This window comes from Falco peregrinus, chromosome 3 (genome assembly GCF_023634155.1).
Source record: "Falco peregrinus isolate bFalPer1 chromosome 3, bFalPer1.pri, whole genome shotgun sequence".
Lineage (NCBI taxonomy): Eukaryota > Metazoa > Chordata > Aves > Falconiformes > Falconidae > Falco > Falco peregrinus.
Genome location: NC_073723.1, coordinates 106856587 through 106878540, shown reverse-complemented (window position 1 = coordinate 106878540; position 21954 = coordinate 106856587). Strand labels below are relative to the sequence as shown.

Genomic DNA, 21954 nt, shown 5'->3' with positions numbered 1-21954 from the left:
TCGCGGAGCAGCGCAAGGAGAATAACGCCGCGTTCCACAGCGGCCGCCGGTCCCCTGGCAGCGCTGACCGCTGCGGGGTCACGCACCTCCCCAGCTCACCCGGGGCGTCGGAACCGCGTCAGCCGCAACCCGAGCAGCCCCACCGGCCCTCCCGGCAGGCGGCGGGGATGGAGACAGCGGGGCTGACAGCCCGGCACGGCGGGGAGCGAGGGATCCGGCTGGAGAAGAGCCCCCGGGGCGGGGCCCGCGGGCTGGGCTTCGTTAACCATCTCCCGTCGCTGCCGATGGAAGTTCCCAGCCCAACGCTTCGGGGATCTCCTGCCGTGAGCCAGCCCCGCGGCCGTGCGGCGTTTTGGCTCCGGAATATTTCGCTGGAGACTTGGTGGCACAGGAGCAAACCTCCCCCTGCTTTTCACGCTGCTGTTTGTTTTGCCGCCGCAGAAAACACAGGTTGTTCGTTAAGCGAAAGGGAGCAGCCCTGGGAAATCGTCCTTGACAAATTAGCGGGGGTAGTTACGCTCAAAGAAGGTCCTCCCACATCCTAAAACCCCCTCCACTTTCTCAAGTCCTTTCCCATCTGTACCATTGGAATTGCTATTATTACCTTTATATCTCACTTTAGAAGTGCTTTTTTTAAAAACTCCAAAGATACCCAACAATCTCAGTGAATGTTTCATACTGAAATATTTAAACTATTTATTTAAAACATTGGCTTAAGAGCTGTTCTGGATGTGAAAAAAACTTGCAAAGCCCTTAAGAGGCAACGTGCTGTGCTGAAGCCTATGCATTTTCCTTTTAAAGGAAAGGTCCTTTTTGACAAAAGGCTCTGGCCATGCACTTCTCTTGCACACAATTCCTGCTCCTTCGGGAAGCGAGGTGTGTGGTGAGGAGAGGGAAGAGGCAGGAATCTCCTACAGGACAACGTCTTGCAGTGAAAAAGCTGCGGAGAGCCAGTGCGTGGGTCCCTAAGGCGGAACTGCCCCGCGCTGCGATGGAGCAATGAGAAAAGCAGCTCCGGAGCCCACTCTGGCCCCAGTGACTATGGGGGAGACGGGCAGCCCAGGCATGGGGCAGCAGGAGAGCATCCTCGGGCACCAGCGTGGGAAACCAGTGCTACCCATGGGAAAACGCCTGCAAAGAGAAGGACTGTAAGTGTCTCGCATAGCCCCCAGCTCTTCTGCTACTCAGATCAGTCAGCACCAGGAAATACGACCCCTCGCTGTAATTAACAATGTTTGGGGGATTTTTGTTTGTTTTGGCTTGGTGGTTTTGTTTTTTAAATCATGTGTTAATTTTTATTTTTCTTTTAAAAAACATGTCTAAAAAGCTTGTCCCATAATGTAAAATAGAAAGCACGTATCCTGCTACGTGCAGGATGTAATTGGTTATTTTAATTACACCTGGCTTGACTGGGTTTGAAAGCCATTGGTTGAGGAGCAATGGAGAGCTGCATTTACCAGTTCAATATACATACTACACTGGCCCACACAAAATACACGGAGGACCTTTGCACATGGGTGGTTTGTTTGGTTTTCATTAAAGTTGCACAATGGAAAGCTCACAGTTCTATGTCCAAAAGGAAAAAAATACTCTGGGCAGCAGCTGATGAGCCCACAGTCCATTGCGCATGCTAATCTCTGAGCAAAATCAATGATTATTTTGCTTGCATATCAGGTTCTCAAATAGGAATCTGTGTCACTAAATAACGTGATTTGAGTTTCATGTTACAGGAATTACTATAGTAGCAATAAACATACATACATATTTATTAATAGTATGTATATTCCTAACATATGCATATTTGTTGATATATATATATTAGGAAGGGTTAAAGAAACAGTTTCTATAAAGACTTTCAAAATACAAGCACACTGATCTGCCTGCAAAATTCACAAGCTTGTAGGCAGGCTGCACACAAACTATAAAAACCGCGTATTACAAAACCAGTGGTGTATATACAAAACAGCACCACAAATGCACTCCGTGGTAGCCAAAAAACCCAACCCTCAAAACTTCTACTTGTATTAGCACAATCACTCAGTCTCATACCTGTGGTGGACACAGATTTAGGACCAATTAATTCTATCCCAAGTGCTGCAAGTAGAAACATTAAGATTGTTGCTTTGGGTACAAAAGCTTTGCACGCTCTGTATTAATATTGAAACTATTAAATGGTCACATGCTGTAGTCTACAGATGCTTATTTTAATCAAGATCTAACAGAGAAACTCTGTATTAGAGCTGGATTTAGAAGCAAGCTGAGACACAGTACACTAAAACAGGAAAAAAGATCTAAATTTAATTAAGCTTTTCAGAGGCCCGCTAAGATTTTTTTTAAGAGGCCATTACTTGGGGATATATTTCAGAATTAGCCGTGAGATTTTTAAAGCATAACTTTTAATTTTTACAGTAGCTTCATCAATACATACTCTTGTCACGTACCGAACAGGACTCTTGCAGTTGCGCTTAATCCATTTCTCAAGTGGACTAATAAGGCACTTGGTGTACAGCGAGAGAGCAGCACGGAACAGCAGTTTCATGGTACTTCCTACGTAACAGCACGTCCTACAGCAATATCCAACCAGCCCTTGAGCTTTCGGTGCCGATCCTTGGGTGTTCGGTAGCGCTTTGGGTACTGCTCTGCTGCCCTTAAAACTGAAATAGATGTACAGGCCAGGCTTCCGCAGCAAAGCCACGTCTCACCAGGCAGGTCTTGCTGTGCTCCCAGCACCTCACAGACCCAAGGATGAGACATCAATTTCAACCTTATTAACATGCTTGAACTCATAAAATTAATTTCTCTGATACGAGAAAGGAGAGCAGATTTATCTGTCAAAATAATGTTTCTAAGCATTTTAAAAATGAGCAGAAACATTTTCTAACAACCCTGATCCCATTCCTTTCTTTGCAGGGTCAGCTAGAGCTTTCAGCTGATTTGAGGTGTTTAAGGATAGCAGTCAGTTTTAGAAGAGTGTACGCTTCCCATTTCTGATGAAGGAACCAAGAGTTTTAGAGCCTAGCATGCAAGTGGACTTGCAAGCTTTCACAATAGCTATAAATTTGTCCCATTTTAGCTGACAAAGTTTATCATGACAAATACATGGAAGAAAAAGACAGCTGTTGTAAACATAAAAATAGTATCTTTCTTACTATCAAAATACACGAGATCTCGGCACAGTGGCTACGCTAACCACCAAAGAACAGCATCATTCTTTGACTGACTGCATTGTACTTGTGGAGCGGACACCTGAGAAAGCTTTCCAATTCCTGGCCCTACTTCTAAATATGTCCTAACTGAAGCAAATAAATCTACACCGTAGGATTTGCAGTGGAAAAAACAAACACCATAGCCTTCCTCATCTACATTGCAATTTTTCTTTTTTTTTTTTTTTCTAGAAAACACATGAGTAAACAATTCTATAAAGCAGAATTCTATTTTACCCATTAATTGGCTCAAGAGTTCATCTATACAGGATCATAAAGGTCTTTCAGATAACTGAGATATGCACTTTGTAGAGACTGACATGTCTTTCCTTCTACACACGCATGTATTTTTCATTTCGCCTTAGGCTAGCTGCACGTCATGGCAGGTGAACAACGGTACTGTGAAGATACCCACATCATCGTTGCATCAAAGGAGCCTGCGTGACTGCAACAAGCCTCATTTGCTAACGTGTTTCTAACGTGAGCGATCTAGAAAACCACAGTGCTGCACAGGCAGCTAACACAGAAGTTACATTCTGCAGTTGCCAGACTAGGCGAGCACTGCTCAAGGCTGACAAACAGCCCCATGTCATCAAACGAAAAAGATGATACGAGTTGCCCATACTTTTAAAATTACTATTGACAACTGTAGGCCCAGTTACTAAGATGATGGAATAAATACTTGTCCTGTCATGGCTTTGAATATGTTTTGCCAGTGCTTTTATTTGGGCCCCCCTCTTGGAGTTGGGATCTTGCTTTCTATAGAGGGGCGTTGAGCTTTTGCTCCTGAAGGACTCGACTTCCTTAAATACTGGCCACCTGTTTTCCCTGTGAAAAGAAAATACAGATCGTTATTGCAAGCACATCTAGTCCGTCTTGAATTTTATCTACCATTTTGATTCCCAAGTTATATGAAGTCCGAACGGTTGACCCGAGGAATTAAAAGTTGGCTGGTATCCAGCCTGAGGTGTGTCTCATACCAGGAGCGGTAGAACTAAAGGCTCAGGGTTTCTTTCCTATCTCTAGGAAATTGCTCTGGAGCTTTAGCTGTACCCAGAAAGGATTTAAGCTCCTTCTATGTGTCCAAATTCTAAGCAGCAGCAAACTAACTAGCATTCTCGTTAGCAAATAGAAACAGCAAAGCTGCAGACAGACATGATTGTAGGTCCAGTTCAAGACTGGAAACCATTGAACATCATTCACTTCTGACAGCTGAAAGGGACAATTCAACAGTACTTTCCAGGAACTTGGAGTAGTTGTGAAACGCAGGCGTGTGGGAACATTTTGGCAACAGCCATGGCCACGTGTGTGGGCTGGCAGACGGCCAGGGCATCGCTGCTGTTTCTGCGCTGCTGTACTGGGCAGGCTGGAACTCCACTGTGAACTTGAGCCAAAGGACCTGTGGCCGAGTCTGTGTGGGAGCAGGACACCCCAAAGCGCCTGTGGCTGGGAATAAGCCCATGCCCAAGCAGGTAAATCTTGAGTGGCTGTGGCTGTGGTTATGTCTGTGCCGCAGCAGGTACCTCTGAAGGGACTGTGGCCCAAGGACAAGTCCACGCTGGAGAAGGTATGCCTCAAAGCATCTGTGGCTGTGGATAAGTCCGTGCTGCAGTAGGTACACCTTGAAGCATCAGTGGCTGTGCGTGAGGTCATGCTGGTGCACCTCAAAATGCGTGGTCATGGATAAGCCCACGGCAGAGCAGGTACATCCCTGGAGGGACTGCGGCAGGGGATAAGGCCATGCTGGAGCTGATTTACTTCTGAAGGGACTGTGGCTGTGGGTAAGGCCACACTGGAGCAGGTCTACGGTGATGGCCCATGGATAAGGCCATGCTGGAACAGGTGCACCTCGAAGCGACTGTGGCTGTGGATGCGCCTATGCCGCAGCAGGGATACCCCTGGAGAGACTGTGGCTCGTAGCTGAGGCTCCACTTGGAGTCCCCTGTAAGGGACCGCAGTCTGTGGATAAGTCCAAGCCAGAGCAGGGGCAAGGGGGAGTTCATTGCAACGTTAAACCCTACGGGCTGGTCTGAAGGGACCAGGGGTGGAGACTGTAATGGATATACCTTTAAATTGTTGTAATCCATGATTTGAGTTTCATGTGATAGGAATTACTACAGCAGGAACCACCTGAACCGTTGGAGGACAGGCCTTACAAGAAGCAGTGCAAGTGCAGCAGTGACCCCACCTGAGCTGGCTTTGATGCCTGATAACCCCATACAACACACAACCTCTCTTCTCCTGAGTGAGCACCATAAGAGGTCATGTTCATGGACTAAATGAACTCAATGGACATTTTTGTAGACATTTTATAGACTTTTTTACAGGGGTGGTCCACAGACCAGTGGAATGCTATCTGTGTATTATATCAAAGGACAGGAAGGGTGATGGGGGTTAATGAGGTTGCATTGGAAAGCGTGGCATGACGTAAGTGGTATGGAGTAAGGGGTGGATACTGTCCTGGTTTCAGCTGGGACAGAGTTTTTTTTTTTCTTAGTAGCTGGTGCAGTGCTACATTTTGGATTTGGTGTAAGAACAATGTTGATAGGACACTGATGTTTGTAGTTGTTGCTGGGTGATGCTTATACTAAGTCAAGGACTTTTCAGTTCCTTGGGCCCTGGCAGCGAGAGGGCTGGGGGGGCACAGGACAGGAGACAGGACATGGAGAGGGGACACAGCCAGGACAGGTGACCTGAACTAGCCAAAGGGCTATTCCATACCATATGGCGTCATGCTGAATATATAAACTGGGAGAAGAAGAAGGAAGGGGGGGACATCAGGCATTATGGCATTTGTCTTCCCGAGTAACAGGTACACGTGATGGAGCCCTGCTCTCCTGGGGATGGCTGAACACCCGCCTGCCCGTGGGGAGTGGGGAATGAATCCCTTGTTCTGCTGTGCTTGCGTGCGCGGCTTTTGCTTTACTTATGAAATTGTTCTTACCTCAACCCCTGAGTTTTACATTCCTTTCCAATTCTCCTTCCCACTTCTCTGAGTGAGTGGGGAGTGAGTGAGCAGGGAGTGAGTGAGTGGCTCTGTGGTACTTAATTACCAGTTAGGGTTAAACCACGACAGCAGGTATGAGCAAAGCAAGTATGGGGCAGAGGAAGTTAACTCTAGCAACAACCTGAACATGCAGTGAACTAAAGAACTCTGGAAAAATGTCTGAAGGAGGAAAGGTTTTGGGGTTACTGGCCAAAAGAGTTTTGGTGCTGCAGGCAGCAAAAATAGCCTGTTTAACTTGTGTGCTCAGGAAATAAAAGGATTTGGCATGTGCTTCATAAACAAAGACAACTGTTAAAAAAATAAACCACCTGACATCAGCATCAATTTCTCTTTTGTTGGTGAAGAAGCTGCACCATCATAAATTCTGCCTAGCTCCTGGGTCTGAATTGAAAAGGAAAAGCAGTACACAGCACTAACTATTCAATTCATCTTGTAATTAGGATTAGATTAGCATCCACTGATTGGACATTAGAAGCTAAATCAGGCACTCAGTTCTGTGTGTCAGCGTTCAGGAGCTTTCCAGAACGTTAACTATTTAGTATTGCTGCTGATTGTGCTATTCATGATCACGCTATTATGCAGGGGAAAAAAAAAGCCTGAACTGATCAAATTATCAAATACACCAGTCTCCCCAATCAACTGAACTGACGCTCTTGTTTTGAAATTATTGTTACTGAATGATTTTGGGAATTTGCTCCCCAAAATATCAGCATAAGAAATATCAGTTAGGTTACACAAATGCAAAAAAGGTGTTGAACAAGTAGTTAAGAGCCAGCTTACTCTAAAGGACGAAATACTTTTCTCAAGCAAAGGCCACACAGTAAAAAGTATAGTCATTATGATCATAAAATATTATCTTACCTGGCTGCAGCAGAAGAGTTCTATTCATTGTGGAAAACCTTCGCTGATTCATTTTACAGCCATTGTTGCCGATTAAGTGAGATTTCCAGGCCTAAAGTCAATTAAAAAGAAGTGATACTACAATACCAGCAAAGTTAGTCACTCTTTTATCTGGTCATTATACATCTTTTTAAAACATCGGGAAAATGAGAGTTGTATACAGACTTTATGGCAATAGCATTTCAATCTGCTCACTCATAAAAGCACGAGCACCTTATGACTTACAACTGAAGCAAATCAATATATCCATGTTTTTAATATAACTTAAAAGGTACATCACAATAACCCCACCCCCCCCCCGCCCCCCTGACAGATCCTAGAAATTAAAAGCAAGTGTCATTTGTCTTGTTTTTTAAATCTTCTTAATTGACACCTGAGTTCAAATCAGGAAAAACCAGTGTACAAATAACATGGAAAAATCTTTCATCTATACATATTTTAAACTGAAAAAGCCTGGATATAACTACAAGGTTATGACAATAATTAAAGCATTCAGCAACCTGAAGGTATAGGAGCTACTGTTACAAGAAAACAGGATGGCCTCTTCAAACTAGAGGCTAAGTGAAGTCCCTTACCTACAAGAATAGTTTGGGCAGAAGCAAGAAAAAACCCCAAATCCAAACAACACACATTTCTCAACAAACATTTCAGACTTGGTCACAGTATTTTCTGAGCTCCTCATGATGGGCAAAGCAAAGGATTTGGAAGAAGCTTGGTTTTGGGATCAGAAGCACTACTCAACAGGCCCATTGCAAGGAAGAAAATGACAAAGATTGTGTATCAGCCATTGACATTTAACTGGATCTAATATGCAGTATAGAGTTGCTGGCTGCCTCCTGGATAGTCTTTTGCCAAAAATTAAATCATACACCTAACTTCTTATAATATAGCGTTGGATTAATAGAAAATACTGAAACAGGTATGTTACATATTTTCTGAACAGATCACTTTTTATATAATACTAATACATATTTTCAACTGCTGAAAGCATATTTTGGAGCTGGCATGTCAGCGATTTCATAGCATTAGGCAGTTACAGGGAAGAGCAGGTAGAAATTAGAGAGAGGCCATCTCAACTCTGTAGACAACTAGAGCAGTTCTTGCTTACTTTCTTCATGTCCATTTTTTCTTACACCCAAACCCACAGCACCTCAATCCTGGCTGCCCTCTTGGATGTGCTCAGTCCCGCTGCAGGGTTTTAAGCTGCGTGATGTCACTCCAAACACTAGGGCTGACAAATGAACTCACAGATTCTAGCAGTAGTTGGGAATTTGGAAAGCTGTAAGGTGTATAGCTGCCTATGCAGGAGGAGAAAGACCTGCACTGAACAGCCTGTAGCCTCGTGGTTCCCATATACACCTTTAAGGGCAGAAGACCCCAGAGCATGAGGTGGCCATTAGGGACCCTGGCAATAATCCAGGCAAGTTCTTCAGGTGTTGGGTATAAGCCAGTGTCAGGACAGGCCACTAATTCAGCCCCAGTGACACAGCAGCATCAGACCCACCTGGAAGGCAGCCTTACCTCCTCTCCTGGGGGAAAGTTGTCATGGCACAACGGGCAATGGTTTGCCACGTCCTCTGGTTTGGCAGCTGAAGTGATTAGAAAAATAGCATAAGAATTACTGTAAAACAGGCTAATTTCAAATACAAGAGGACAACTTGCAGAACAAAGAGCATAAAACTATCCCATGGCTAAAACAGCTCCTACTCTGTCATTAAATGCCATCAGAGAAGTCCTGTGTTTAATCATCTACATCAAAACACAAAATCAAAAGGGCTTAATCTGCAAGGTTGTGGTACAAGCTTTTTGTTCTCCTCACTCAGCCTCCCCACATACATTTATAGAAGCAAAACATTTCAAGTACTGGAAAACTCAGGTGCTTATCCCAAAAGCCTTCCCTCCTGAGGATTTACTTAAATTTCAAAATCCACAGTGCAGTACCTACACAAAAGCAGTCTGACTTGCCAAAGATACGCAGTATTTGAAAGTCTGACTGACTGGACCTTTAAGTTCAACTTCTCTGTTGGAAACTACTCACAATTGCAAGTCTTGCTCTTAATATGTTTGGGCAACTCGTCTTTTGGAAGGGCCTCAGTGCACCGCGGACATTTCCTAAAGCTGTCCTTTTTATCGCAGTCAGTCAACAAGTGCTCTGTCAGGCCTGCTATTTCCACCACCTGCAATAAAGCAAGAGGCACCCAAGAAGATTTGCACCTGTACTGAGCAAATAAGGATAGCATTTTAAAAAATGCTTAAGTCATTTTTTGGAAATTACATCTCACTTTCCAAAATGAGAGAGGGAAAATGAAATTTTAGTCTAATTATTAATACAATTTATAATGCTGCTGTTTTCGAAAAGCACTATCCAAGATCACACAGTTGTGTTCAGAATTAATCTACCTTAGCACTGAATGTTTTCTAGCACCTTAAAACCAGAATAACAACAGTTAATGTCTTGTAGTAGCTCTAGAAAGTTTATGCCTAACCTGCTTGCAGTGCTCACATCTGGTTAACATAGGGCAGTGTTTCCAGTAATGGAGATCCAATCTTTCCTCTGTAAAGGATTTGTCCCTTTCACCACAAAACACACACATGCTAGGAAAAAAAAATACAAACATCAATAACATCAGAGAGAGAAATGAACCTCATGTCTTCTGTCAGGAAGTACTCTGAAAAATAGCTAAAATCTTGGCATGCCTTATTTCCCTTACATAGCACTGACCTTCAGTTGGGGCATGTACAGATACCATTATGTAATTTACCGTAAAGACAGCTATAAAGCATATGTTCGCATAGAAAAACATAATTCCACAAAAACACTGAGAACAGCTCACTGAAACTGGCTTTCATGGCTCCAGAATTTTGAAATGCCTTCTCTATGCCCTTATCCTACAATAACCATGAAACTACACTGTATCTTTGCCTTATTTTACACTGGCAGTTGAACATTTGTGGCAATTTCTTATCCCACAAGCAACTACTCAGAAAACAAGTTCAAGGTCACACTATCCAAGAACTTAAAGAAATCAACATCTAGTTGGTGATAACTCCAGATCTGTTAGAAGAGATTTTTTTTTTCATTGTTTCAATGCTGTAGGTATGAGCTTTGATCAACTGGAAGAACGTTATTACTGTTATTAGCTTGCAGGTTATATAAAGTGCTTAAGGTGATTAGAAGCTGCTCTTCTAACTTACTTAGCCACGTAATTTGCACCAGAGGAATGATCATCTGCAATCTCTGCTGCTGCAGGCTGTGGGCTTTCATTTACCTGGTAACCTGTAAAAAGAGAGCTATTAAAACTAAGATCACATTTTAATTAGTTCTTTTGCACGCCTAACAATACTGCTTCTTTGGATCTCAACAGCAAAGAACGCTAACAGAAGCACACCACTGCCATATTGGTAAACAAGCGCTGAAAGCCAACATACCCGTAAGCAACTGGGACACAAGTACTTCAGTGATCTATTACAATAAAATATTTAACTGATTATTTTTATATGTAGTAGATGATCTACCTCAGGTTGGGGAGAAATCTAAAATGGTTTCAGGCCAAGCCATGCTAATTTCTTATTAGAAATTAACTAGTTAGTTGATGGTAAATTTTCTTTCATGAACATTGTTACCTCTACAGCAGGTTGAGGCTCAACCACTCCAAAGTGTTCTGGCATGTTTTTAACCAAGATAATTCAATAATCTATTTAAGCATCTTACACTATTTCACAGACATCTTGAAATGTCTCTGTTTTTCTTGATACTATTTGAAATTACCTACCTTGATTCTTTGGCTTCTGAAAATCACATTCTTTCTCCTATCAAAAAAAGACATTTAAGTCAGAAATTTGCTTAATGACTGTGATTGCTTGCCAGGGAGAAAGAAAGAGCAGATAATATTCTGATTTTTCTCTGGAATTAAAAGCTTAGAAGCAGAATCCATGCATTACAATGTTTGTGCTTCTGGTCCTACAGCAAACCTCTTGGGTAGCGAGGCAGCAATCTCTGAGGATGGAAAAATCAGTCCTACACCCTGGCACTGAGGTAGCTGACTACTTTTCTGAGGTTCAGATATAAAACTTAATGGAAGTGCAGCACAGCATGCTACTAGAAGGCCCTGACATGCTCAGTAGAATTCCTATTCTCTAGCTGGTACAGAAACACTTAAGAGTTGTAGAAACACTCTCAAATCTACCATCCGACAGACAAAGCTGTTATAAAAAAGAATCCAAATTTTATACTATGTAAGGAAAAACAACGCCTCAGATTTTAAACCAGACTGCTGAGGAGGAAAGGCAGTTAGTGTATTTCAGAGAACTTATCTTTTTTTTGTTTTTTTTGTTTATAATGAGACAATAGTAACGTTAGTTGTCTAAGCCTATGAAACCCATGGAAAAAAGAATTAAAAAAAAAATATCAAACCCAAACTCCAGCTTGAACTTCTGCTTTTGTCTCCTTTAAAGCTGCCAGCTGATCTTGCAGAACTTTTATTTCTTCCTTCTTCTGTTTCTCTGCTTTTTCTGTTGCTGCCTTTCTCTGTGCCTGTCAAGAAATACTTTCAATAAAACACATCAGCATAGAACAAATGGTCAATGGAGTACAAGAAACATCCTGCTCAGTTAAATGGTCAGTCTGTTACAGTAACACCTCCCTCTCCCCAAATTCTTCTGTACTACTTGAAAGAAACACATAGCATTTCTTCTGTGCTTACTGCTTCCAAGGCTAGCCAGCATAAAATAGTATATGTGTATTTTCCAAAATGATTGTGTCTTATTTCAGAAATACCATCTCTGTAGGCTTTATTCCTAAGAAGCAGCATATATAATAAACTGAACACCAGCTTTTTTACACTAAGTAATGTTAATAACACACTTTATGATATTCTGCTATGTGCGTCACTCAATGTCTAATATAGCTATGAAATAAGTATATTGACCAGCTGAATGCAATGCAACTGTGTATGTTCTTCAGTCTTACTACGTACCCTGATTTCAGCTTCAGAAATTTTACCATCTATTTTAGTGAATCCATCAAAGAGTGTTTTATAGAGAACAGTCTTGCGAATGCTTGCATCATCTGGAGGAAGATATTCCAGTACAGCAGCCTTGTGCTTCCTGTACATATCAAAGATAATCCGCAATGCTGCATCGCGAACTTCATAAACTCTGTGCTCCAAAGCTCCTGTTGCAAACTGAAAATAATAATAATCATAAAAAAATAATATGTCTCTTTTCCCACATGTTTTTAAGGACTTGTTTATTCATCTAAGACAATTATTTCACTGCAGTGGGAAAAACCTTCATACAGACAGGTTTTTGCAAACACTTCTTGACCCAGTGATTGTTTTTTCCCCATATTGGCAAGTTGCTTCCTCACAAGCTTGTGTGCTGCCACCCTCCAAGCGGGGCTCAAATTCTCTTCAGCAACTCACCAAGCACTCCAAAACAGACGAACCCCAATAAAACAGTAACAGAAAAAACTTGACGTGTTGTGAACTCAGACTCCTACCTTCATGACGTTGGTGATGGTAAACCCCGAGTTTTCAGTTCCCATTTCTTTCAAGAGGTATTCCACTAACTCCGCTTGACTCATTGCCAGACGTCTGGGGGAGTTTGGTTTTAATGGTTGAACCAGATGAACTGGAACAATCTGAAGAGGTTTAACTTCACTGCACAGTGCCATTTCCTATAAACATACAGGGAGTCAGTTGCGTGTAGGAACATTAAATGAGGAAAATTAACTGTCTTTGCAAAGTAGAGTTATTCTAAGTTACCTATAACAAGTTCAGTAAAACGAAATAAGCCTTCCATAAGAAGCTTATAATAGCTGCTTATTCGTTACTTTCACAGCCAGAAGTGCAAACACTTTAAAGAGAAGATTATACAGATGTTTGGTCTTGCTTTTGGCATCAGAGAGAAAGCTATTGAGAAATCAATAAAAATCTTAGACGTTCTCAGATGAATTCTAGAACTGGACTGTAAGAAAAATGTTGTAACTCCATCTGACACTGCACTACATGCAGAGGAGGGAGAAGTGCCACAAAGGATGCAAAGTCTTGACATCACATCAAGATGGATTCCAAGAGTGCTTCAGAAGACACATGCCATCTTATAATTTCTCCTTCTATTTTGCAAAGAACCTTAAGGGCTAAAATCTGCTGTTATTCAAAGCTCAGTGTTTATTTCTTTGCGGGTAGCAGTATGTTTAATAACCCAAAGCCCTCCTTCCTCCCAGTTCCTGTCAGCTGACAGATGCTCCAGCAGATGATGGTGTCCTGCAGTCCCTCTTCCCGAGGGCCAAATGCAGCTGTCACCACAATGGCTGCTCTCTGTTGGACATACTTATTTCTAGAAAGATGGGGCACCTTCTCTTGAGAACTGCTTATTCAGGCAGCATGTCATCTATCAGCAGCCATACAACATAAACACATTTTCCTTCTCTCCAGGCCATGCCCTGTCTACAGAAATACCTTAGTAACCATTTTCTCATTTGCTTTCTCATTCAATTACAGAATCTATTGCAAACAAATCAAGTAGTAGTAATAAAGTAAACCCATGACGTTTGGGTTCCAGCGGCACACCACACCACACAATAACGCTGCTAAAATTTTAGTTACATCTACAGTGAAAGAAAGTCTTTTCCCTCCATGTGCAGATGCAAGCACGGATAAATAACCCAGAGCCAGTAACTCACTCCACTCCTGGGACTGAACTAGCACATTTTCACACAGAACTCCTGTTCTTTCTTCTAAATTCCGCTAGAAAAAGAGATTGTAATTCTCTAGCAGCTATTCACAGCTGCTCTTTGTCAGCATTAAGCAAGGAACGGACTGTGTCTTTTAAAACGGGCATCTTTTCTATGCTTTTGTCAAGTTGACTTTCAGAAGTTGACTGTCAAAAATGGAATCAAATTACAACGTACTGCTCAGACTGTGTGGTACTTTCTTGCTCTCATCTCTGTAGACTACTTGCAGCAAAGAACACAAGAGTCACACGCTCCTTGCATCTGCAGCAGCAGGTTTTTTCCCCACACTGTCCCCCCACAACAGAGGTGACAATACAGGACTAGAAAAAACACTGCAAAGATACTAATTTGGTTCTACCACTTCGCCTTCCGTATAAGGTGTAATCCTTTACAGCAGCAAACCCTGGTCTCCAAGTGGAATCTGATTAGCTATTACCCACCTGTAAGCTCTGTGACATTCTTCATGGAAATAAAATGGTAATTTGAAGAAAAACACCTACTTGAATAAAGTTAGAAGCCATGAGGCGAAGGCGTAAAGAAGAGTCTCCCGTCCTAGAAAGCAAATTAGGAAGCGTTTTTTCCACACAATGAGAAGTTTCTAGTTTTCCCAGTTTATGTTTTGGTATATATTGGGTAATGATCATTTTTAGAAGTTTCAGGGCAGCTTGAAAAACCTAAGTTAAAAAGAAAAAAGAAACAACACAAATATCACACAGATCTCTGTTTTCAGACAATATTGTGAAATCTCTTCTGTAGTTCTAAAGAACAGCAGCAACAGGAATCTAGAATTACGGTAGCATTCTTAGTAGAAGCTACTTCAGATATCTCTTTTCCAGAAAACATGTTGCGAGGGCTTAGGTGAAAGGCTTCAGAACTGGTATTTTATAAAGAGTAACACAGTTCTTGATTTTTTTTTTTTCTTTTCTTCTTGTTTAACGCTTATTTGAAGCCCAAGTCCCCTTAGGCTAACTGTACTCTCAAGCTGGAAACTAGAAGTTACTTCCTTGCTGTATTTCAACTTGAAAAAAAATAATCTCAACCACACTACACATTTACTGCATCAGCAGCTGTTTCTCAAGCTCATTACTCAGCCCAGGACAGTATTTTCCACACTGCTGAATGCCAGACATTGCTCAGTCCTTGAGCCTAACTAAAAGCTGACATTCCAGTTGTGGGTTTTTTTGTTTTGGTTTTTTTTTGTTTGTTTGTTTTTGTTTTAAAATTTACTCCACAGTTGTTTTGCAAACTATTTGTTCGAAGTATCTTAATCATGTGGTTCTACAATTTTGGCTGCGTTCCTTATCAAACATATCACAACTTACGGAAGACACTATGTCTTCGATGGCTCTCCTTACAAGAAAAATGGCAGCCCTCAGCATGTTTTTTAAATCATCCTTTGGAGTGTTTACCGACATTTCCATCAGCTTCTTATATACTGCTAGTAACGCATCTTCTCGATACGACCAAGTTTTGGAATATGCTCCTGAAACCTGAACACAGAGCGAGATTATCTCTTAAAAGGTCAATACTGATATTTCAATATTTATTCAACATTTATGTCTAGAAACAGCCTCAAACAAACATATGAACTTAAGCATGAAATCCCCAGGTGTTTCCTACAGGAACGTGGCTTTTATTAACAGTACTTATTTTTGAAAAATTATGAGAAAAATGGATTAACAGCTCAGGGTATAGGAACCATTTCAGGCAAAGTAATGGCTTCTCTCCCTACAAAAGACAGTGGCAAGTTATGGGTATTGTGGCAGGGTTCATACTCAAAAACAGTCTACTGGATACTACCTGCTTAATAGCTCATCAAGTAATCAATCATAAAAGCTGCAGCATCATGTCAACATTGAAAACAGGCACCCATATATCCAAGGTCAAATTTTAAAGTCAGATTTTTAAGCAGCAGGTCTGAACATGTAGAAAACATATCAGTAGGTCCTTGTAGATAAGCGCATATCAAATAACTCCACACAGATCACAAATAATCTATGTGTTATTTTGCTGTTCTTTACCAAAGCTTCTCCAAAAACTTCAATAGCGGGGCTGGCCTCCCTCAGTGCCTTCTCAGTTAAGGTTTCTGGTTCCCCAGTAATGCCGCTCCTTGGAGTATCGCTGATATACTCTTCAGTCACCTCTGGCTCAAGGTATGCAATTGCTTCATCAGACTGTTTGCAGGCAGCTGGAAGAGGTCTCTCATCATAAGGCAAAAATTCAACCTAACACAGAAGATCACATCTAAGTAATTTCTAGAACAGCAGATTTTAAGTTCTTTCATCATTCTTCACTACCTGGATTCACCTCAATACATTGCTTCCCCCACTAAAACAGTGTCACTTTTACAATTAAGGACAGATATTGAAGTTCCTATAATAGCATTATGAAGAAACAGAATCAGCACCTGTGAATAAAATTTATTCCTTGTCTATAGAATACCATAAAACCCACACAAGATGCCTTTTGTGGAAGTGCATGCATCTACAGAAGAAATCACCCATTGATCAGAAGCAAGCAAGTAATGAACCTTTATTTGTTAAATAATTTTAAGTCAACGTACAGTTAGGAGAGAATACTACTACTAGCAGAGTCAACACAAGCCTTCTTTAACTTTGCCAAAAGCCGGAGCAGCAAAACCTAGAGGTCAAGCTAGATACATCAATTACTTCCTCTCTTTAGACATGACACCAAGACTTTTGTTCTACAACCACATTCCAACAAATTCTCTTGCTGCTGTAGATTCATCCAACGTGATCTTCAAGAAGGAGATTTATGAAGCCATTAACAGAGCAAGCAGAATTCAGCTTCCACTATATTGGCTGTGTGACCCCCGCTGAGTCATTTAATCAGTCTATTTGCTCCCATTCACCTATATATAAATCGGGTATAATCCCTTTTTGCCTCCATCTCAATGAATGTCTCTAAAAGCTTCCAAAGACATTCATGAAAGACCAATGCCAATTATTAGATGGGCACTGCTCAGCAATACAGTCAATTTCAGATACTACAGAAGCTGTGAGACTATCCACAAAAGGCCTTGTTTTGGAAGATCAAATACAAGATCATTTGCTCCAATAGATTTCCACAGCAAGAGAAGTACACTACTCACACTTTCTTTGGGAAACGCTCCCCCAGAGGTTGTGGGATGAGTCACAGGAGGAGGAGGGGATTGATGGGGAATAATGGGCTCAGCAGAGGTGGGATCTGGTGACCTCTTTTCCAGCAAAGGCTCTGCTTTCCGCAGCTCTCCTTTTTGTGGTTCTGTGTGCTCACAAGGAGGTGAATTTGTACTTTTTGTGCGCTGAGGACTGTCAGTAAAAACCGTAGGTTCCAAAGACAATTCAGATGGTTTCTGAATCTGAGAGAGGGAAGGAGATTTTGTAAACCAAGGCTAACAATATATGAAAATCAGAGTTACTACAGTTATAACTCTGATGATCAACAAGGTTCTGGTGCGTTCAAGTAAGTATCAGGCCTCACTCACAGATGTTCAACCATTTCCACTGGATGCAGCTTTACGAAACAATCAGAAAGTAATTCTGTGTGGATGCGTGTGTGGAGAGACTATAAAGCTTCCTATTCTGGGAACAGGATAAAACTATATATATATATTTATATATATATATATGCACGCATGCATGTATGCACACATGCATCTTATCGCATTAATTCTGTATGGTTAACCTTGAGGCCAGTATACGCCTGCTATACCCTGTCAAAATATGAGAAAGTATCTTATTAATCTGCATTGGGTAGCCCTGAAATTACCCAAAACATTCAGGATTCTAATGTCATTTGCTTGAGACCTTAAAAGTTTAATGTAATGTCATTTATGGAGAACTAGGCATGTTCACAAAGTGCCACATGCAAGCCTTTGGTTAGGGAAATCCACAATCCAAACAGAGAACTTAAAATTCATGTATGTATGATTGTCATAAAATACTTGCATAACAATTATTCTTCTTTGAATTTGTTTTGGTTGTTCTGCCATTTCTACTTACAATACCCACACGATAATGCCTCATGAATTAGGAATAACAGCACCCACCATCAGCTTGGCGTCCAGAAGATCGTGGAGCTCCAGCTGCTGATACACCTTCAGGCGGTATGCTTCCATTTGCTGTTTCCTCTTTTTAGCAAGATCATAATCCTCTTTCTCTACAGCGTAACGCTTCTCTACTTCATACCGTCCAAGTAGTTCCCCTACCTAGAAGATGGTATAACAAACTAGCTTGAAATCATATTACTGTACATACGTATATATTTCAGTATTTCCAGCCGAGTTTTTAAATCAAGCTATCTGACTTTAAAATTACTATTTTGAAACTACACTGGAAATCATTATGATTCCACATGAACACTAGGGTCCCTGGTGGACCACTGGAATACCGTTCGGATTCAGAGATAAACAGTCTTTCAACAACACCTTTTGCAAGTCTGCAATAGCTTGCTTGAGTTTCTTGGCATAATCATAGTATTCATGATGGACAGCTTCGCGCTTCTTCTCATCCAGTCTACGTATGATCTGAGCAACTTCTGGATCCTGGTACATGTCAAAAGCCAAATCGTCCAGAGGCGAAATGGAGTCAGGTTTCCTGAAGATATAAAATGAGTAACTTTCAGCAAATCCAAAATAAACCAGGCTGTGCGTACGTCTTCTCTTTTCACTAGCAGGGAGCTAACAATGTATAGAAGTTGAAAACTACTTTTGACCAAGTAAACGTTTTGCCAGGGTGTATGCAAAAGAACATCCTTACCTGAGGTAAGTTCCATCTAACGCAGGATCATCTGATTTAATTCCTAAGTAATGGTCTATCAGCTTCTCTCTGGAAGACTTTGTAAGGGGAAAAAAACACAAAACCATCTTAATTAATCAATATCGAGTGCATGTTCAGGACAGAAATTCTGACTTGCCACAACCAACATAAGCTACGCAACTTACAATACTTATGTTTTGGGGTATACTGAAACAAGAGAATTTGGAGAGGCTGAAAAGGCAAATGTTCAAATGGATTGTTTTAATTTTTGTACCTGCATATTAGGTTCAATTTTTGAGCCTTCTTTCTTCCTTCAAGATAACATTTAAACAAACCCATAAAAATCAACACATGGCAGCTCTGCTACAGCACAAAACTAGCAGAAGAAAGATGTATTCCATTACCCCAAGAACCCTGTAACTAAATATGTGTAGCAACAGTAAAGAGAAGGGATGCTTTGCACTTACAGTATTATTGCTGTCATTACTGTAGTCTGCTGGATCTCCAATAATGTTTATAGCTACTAGGGCAACCTGGGATAGATTTAAAGAAAACGTAAATGCATAAGGTCATTACTTTTTCCATATCCTATTGAAACTGAAACAAAACAAATGGAACAACAAAAATAGGACCTGTGGCCTCCAGGGTGGTATGGAAGCAAAGAAAAGCACTAAGTGCTAAACGTGCTTCATGCTTCATTAAAAATTTATTACCAGATCTACAGACCACATTGTACAGTCCTCAGTTGTTCCCTTTTCCAGTCTGGGATGGAAGTGAAAAGCATCACTGCAGAACTGAGGCAAAGAAAAATCAAGTATCTATCTGGCTGGCTGTACAACACTTTCACCTAATGCCACATCAGATTCTAAAGACTAAGTGTGACTTTGTAGCGACTACAGAGCTATTCTCAGAGGAAGTACTTTGTCTTCAGCACAGTCTCCTTTGCCGTCAAAAACTCAGAATGAAAGGCAGTAATGGAAAGTGCACTTGACTCATTCGTTCTGAATAAGTTGCATACACTTGGTCATGATTCCAGGTCACTTATAACCTCTCATTGGTATTTTTTGTTTTAAGAGAAACCAAAAATAACTGCAGGAGCTTTCAACCCACATTTTTAGCTTCTACAAACCAAAGGAGCAGATTTCTATGCCTGTTCTGTACTACTGAAACATCATCTAGCTTAGCAAGTAAGGACTCTTAACTGAGCTTACCTGACCATATACATTGTATTTATTGACATAATTTTTATGGAAAATCAGCTTCAGGTACTGGCCAACTGCATCCATATAGACAGATTTTAACTCTCGTGCTTTGAAATTGGTCTTTTCGTTGTCTGAGAGAGGGACATAACTGAGAAAGAAAACATAACAAGTAAGCAGAGGAAACACACAAATACACAGCTGTATTTCTGCTCCTCAGGTTTGTGCTTCAGTACGATTTTAAACTGCCTCATAACTGAAACAATGCGTGCTGTCATCTGGCAAGATTGTTCATCTGTATCACGCTTCTTACACCTACGTCTTCATTACAGATCTAAGCACGTATGGAATCTCTTTACTGCTTCCAGCACAGCGTATCAACATCACAGGCAAAGCATAATGAGTATTATGTCCTCCTGAAGCCTTTCTGATTAAGGTAATAAAATCATTTAGAGCTTTTTGACTTACCCTAGTCTGTGAAACCTCTCTGACTGATAAGGAGCAAAGTATTCAGGCAAGCTTTCACTGATGTAGAACTCAATCTTGCTTGAAATCATGTACTGGTGAGCAAGCAACTGCAGCTTTCGTATTCGACATCTCTCCACCAACTGCAGAATAATTTCCTGTGGATACTGACAGAGTCTGAAAACACACACAATTTCTGAATCATCTTTTTAAAGATGACTTCACTTCTAATTTGAGTAACATCTAATTATGAAATTTTCCAAAGTTATTACAATTTAAGTCAGTGTTACAAATATTCGTAACAAGAAACCAAAGAGTAAAGTAGAAACTCTTTTCACATTATCGCATGTATGTGTATGTTAAAGTGCCCCATACGTACCTAGAGGATGTGCTGAGAGGACCAGATTTTTAACACTAAGCCAAAGCAGCTGCAAACTCCAAGACGGAGAAAAGCAAAACCGGTTCCCTTTTTATCTTTTAAAGGACTTGATTTAAATGCAATGCGATGCTTTTAGGTGCGGAACAAAATGCTTCCCCTCCCCCCCCCCCCCCCCCCCCCGGACAAGGGTTCCATGGGATTAAAGTAACTTTTTTGGTTTTATAACTGGTTTGGTCAGGGATGCTGTAAACTACTGTGACCATGCATGGTATGTCTCCCACTCATTTGCAAGTCAGTGCTTCAGAACTAGGCACATTCCTCCCACTTGCAGTACCTGGGTGATCGCCATCCATTCACTGTTGGTGCATGAACCATCAGCTCTTTTGCGCTGAAGCCATCTTCCTCTCCTGATGAACTAACAACTACAAAACCGATCTTGTGTGGCATGCTGCAGAAGTAAGCTAGTCAAAGCGTTGATGTTTCAAGCTTAAGATAATCCCTGGAAGGACAAGAAAAGAACATTGAAACACTAGAGTTAAAGGACTAAATCCTGCGGTCCATCGGTCAGTAGATAATGACTACAAACCTAAATTTCCTTTAATGAATATTGGCATTGTAAACCGCACCACATTCGTATGCGGAGTGTTTTATTACTACTTACTGAAAGAAGAGTTTAGCTAACTTGTATAGCAGTTTGCCAATAAACTCAATTAAATTTGCTAATCCAAGATGGAGCTTGAAACCACAAGTTCCAAAACAAGCACAGGAGAAACCCGTACCACCCTCTGTGCTTAAGCCAATGGAAAAGCACAGTGAAGAACAGGGTCGGTTTAGCACCTTTTAACAGCCGCGCACACGGGGACAGCACAGGATGGGGTCAACGACCGGCGGGACAAGCACCAAAGACCCCCGCTCCCCACGCTGCCGCAGGGATATTATAGGATTAATTTCAGCCTTCGCCGACAGCCCCCCGGTCCTGCCCCGGCCGCCTGGCCGCGGGAGGCGGCAGCAGGCCTCGGCGGCAGCCCGCAGGCCCCAGAGGCTCCCGGCGCTGGCTCGGGGTCACGGCCGGGCCGGGCCACGGATAAAGCCGGCCTGCACGGCGGCCCAGAGCCCAGCGGCGGCCTGACCGGGCCCCGGAGGCGACTCGCCCGGCCGGAGGGGAGGGGAGGGGAGAGGAGAGAGGGAGCGACCGGGCCGGGCCGGGCCGAGCCCCACTTGCCTCACTGCGGCCCCGCCGCCGGGTCCCATGGCAACGCCGCCCGCCGCCGCGCATGCGCACACAGCCCGCCCCCCCCTCCCCCG

General features: G+C 42.0%; 1 protein-coding gene across 4 annotated transcripts; it reads right to left on the bottom strand.

Annotated features, from left to right (window-relative positions):
• Window positions 1-2377: 2377 nt before the first annotated feature.
• On the bottom strand, window positions 2378-21931 carry CEP104 (centrosomal protein 104). 4 transcript variants are annotated; one of them, XM_055799544.1, is made up of 22 exons: window positions 21872-21931; window positions 20984-21148; window positions 20274-20447; window positions 19818-19956; window positions 19074-19139; window positions 18607-18683; window positions 18276-18444; window positions 17898-18056; window positions 16959-17207; window positions 15868-16071; window positions 15169-15336; window positions 14347-14520; window positions 12611-12787; window positions 12087-12293; window positions 11525-11644; window positions 10884-10920; window positions 10306-10387; window positions 9597-9705; window positions 9149-9287; window positions 8632-8699; window positions 7072-7162; window positions 2378-4031 (listed from the first exon to the last, which is right to left on the bottom strand). In XM_055799544.1, the coding sequence occupies exons 2-22, from the start codon at window positions 21094-21096 to the stop codon at window positions 3925-3927; spliced, it is 2829 nt and encodes a 942-aa protein (XP_055655519.1). In that variant the 5' UTR covers window positions 21097-21148; window positions 21872-21931; the 3' UTR covers window positions 2378-3924. The 4 variants fall into 4 exon arrangements, with proteins under 4 accessions (XP_055655519.1, XP_013155037.1, XP_027643435.1 ...); XM_013299583.3 differs by lacking the exon at window positions 21872-21931 and adding an exon at window positions 21487-21800; XM_027787634.2 differs by lacking the exon at window positions 21872-21931 and adding an exon at window positions 21487-21799 and having other exon boundaries at window positions 11531-11644.
• Window positions 21932-21954: the final 23 nt, after the last annotated feature.

What these genes read in the sequence shown, in the direction of transcription:
- CEP104 (XM_055799544.1), bottom strand. Translation starts at nt 21,096, where the DNA reads ATGCCACACAAGATCGGTTTTGTAGTTGTTAGTTCATCAGGAGAGGAA. An exon ending in GTAATGACAGCAATAATACT is followed by an intron (nt 18,684 to 19,073) that starts GTAAGTGCAAAG and finishes CCCCTTACAAAG; the next exon opens with TCTTCCAGAGAGAAGCTGAT. An exon ending in CCATCACCAACGTCATGAAG is followed by an intron (nt 12,294 to 12,610) that starts GTAGGAGTCTGA and finishes TATTATTTTCAG; the next exon opens with TTTGCAACAGGAGCTTTGGA.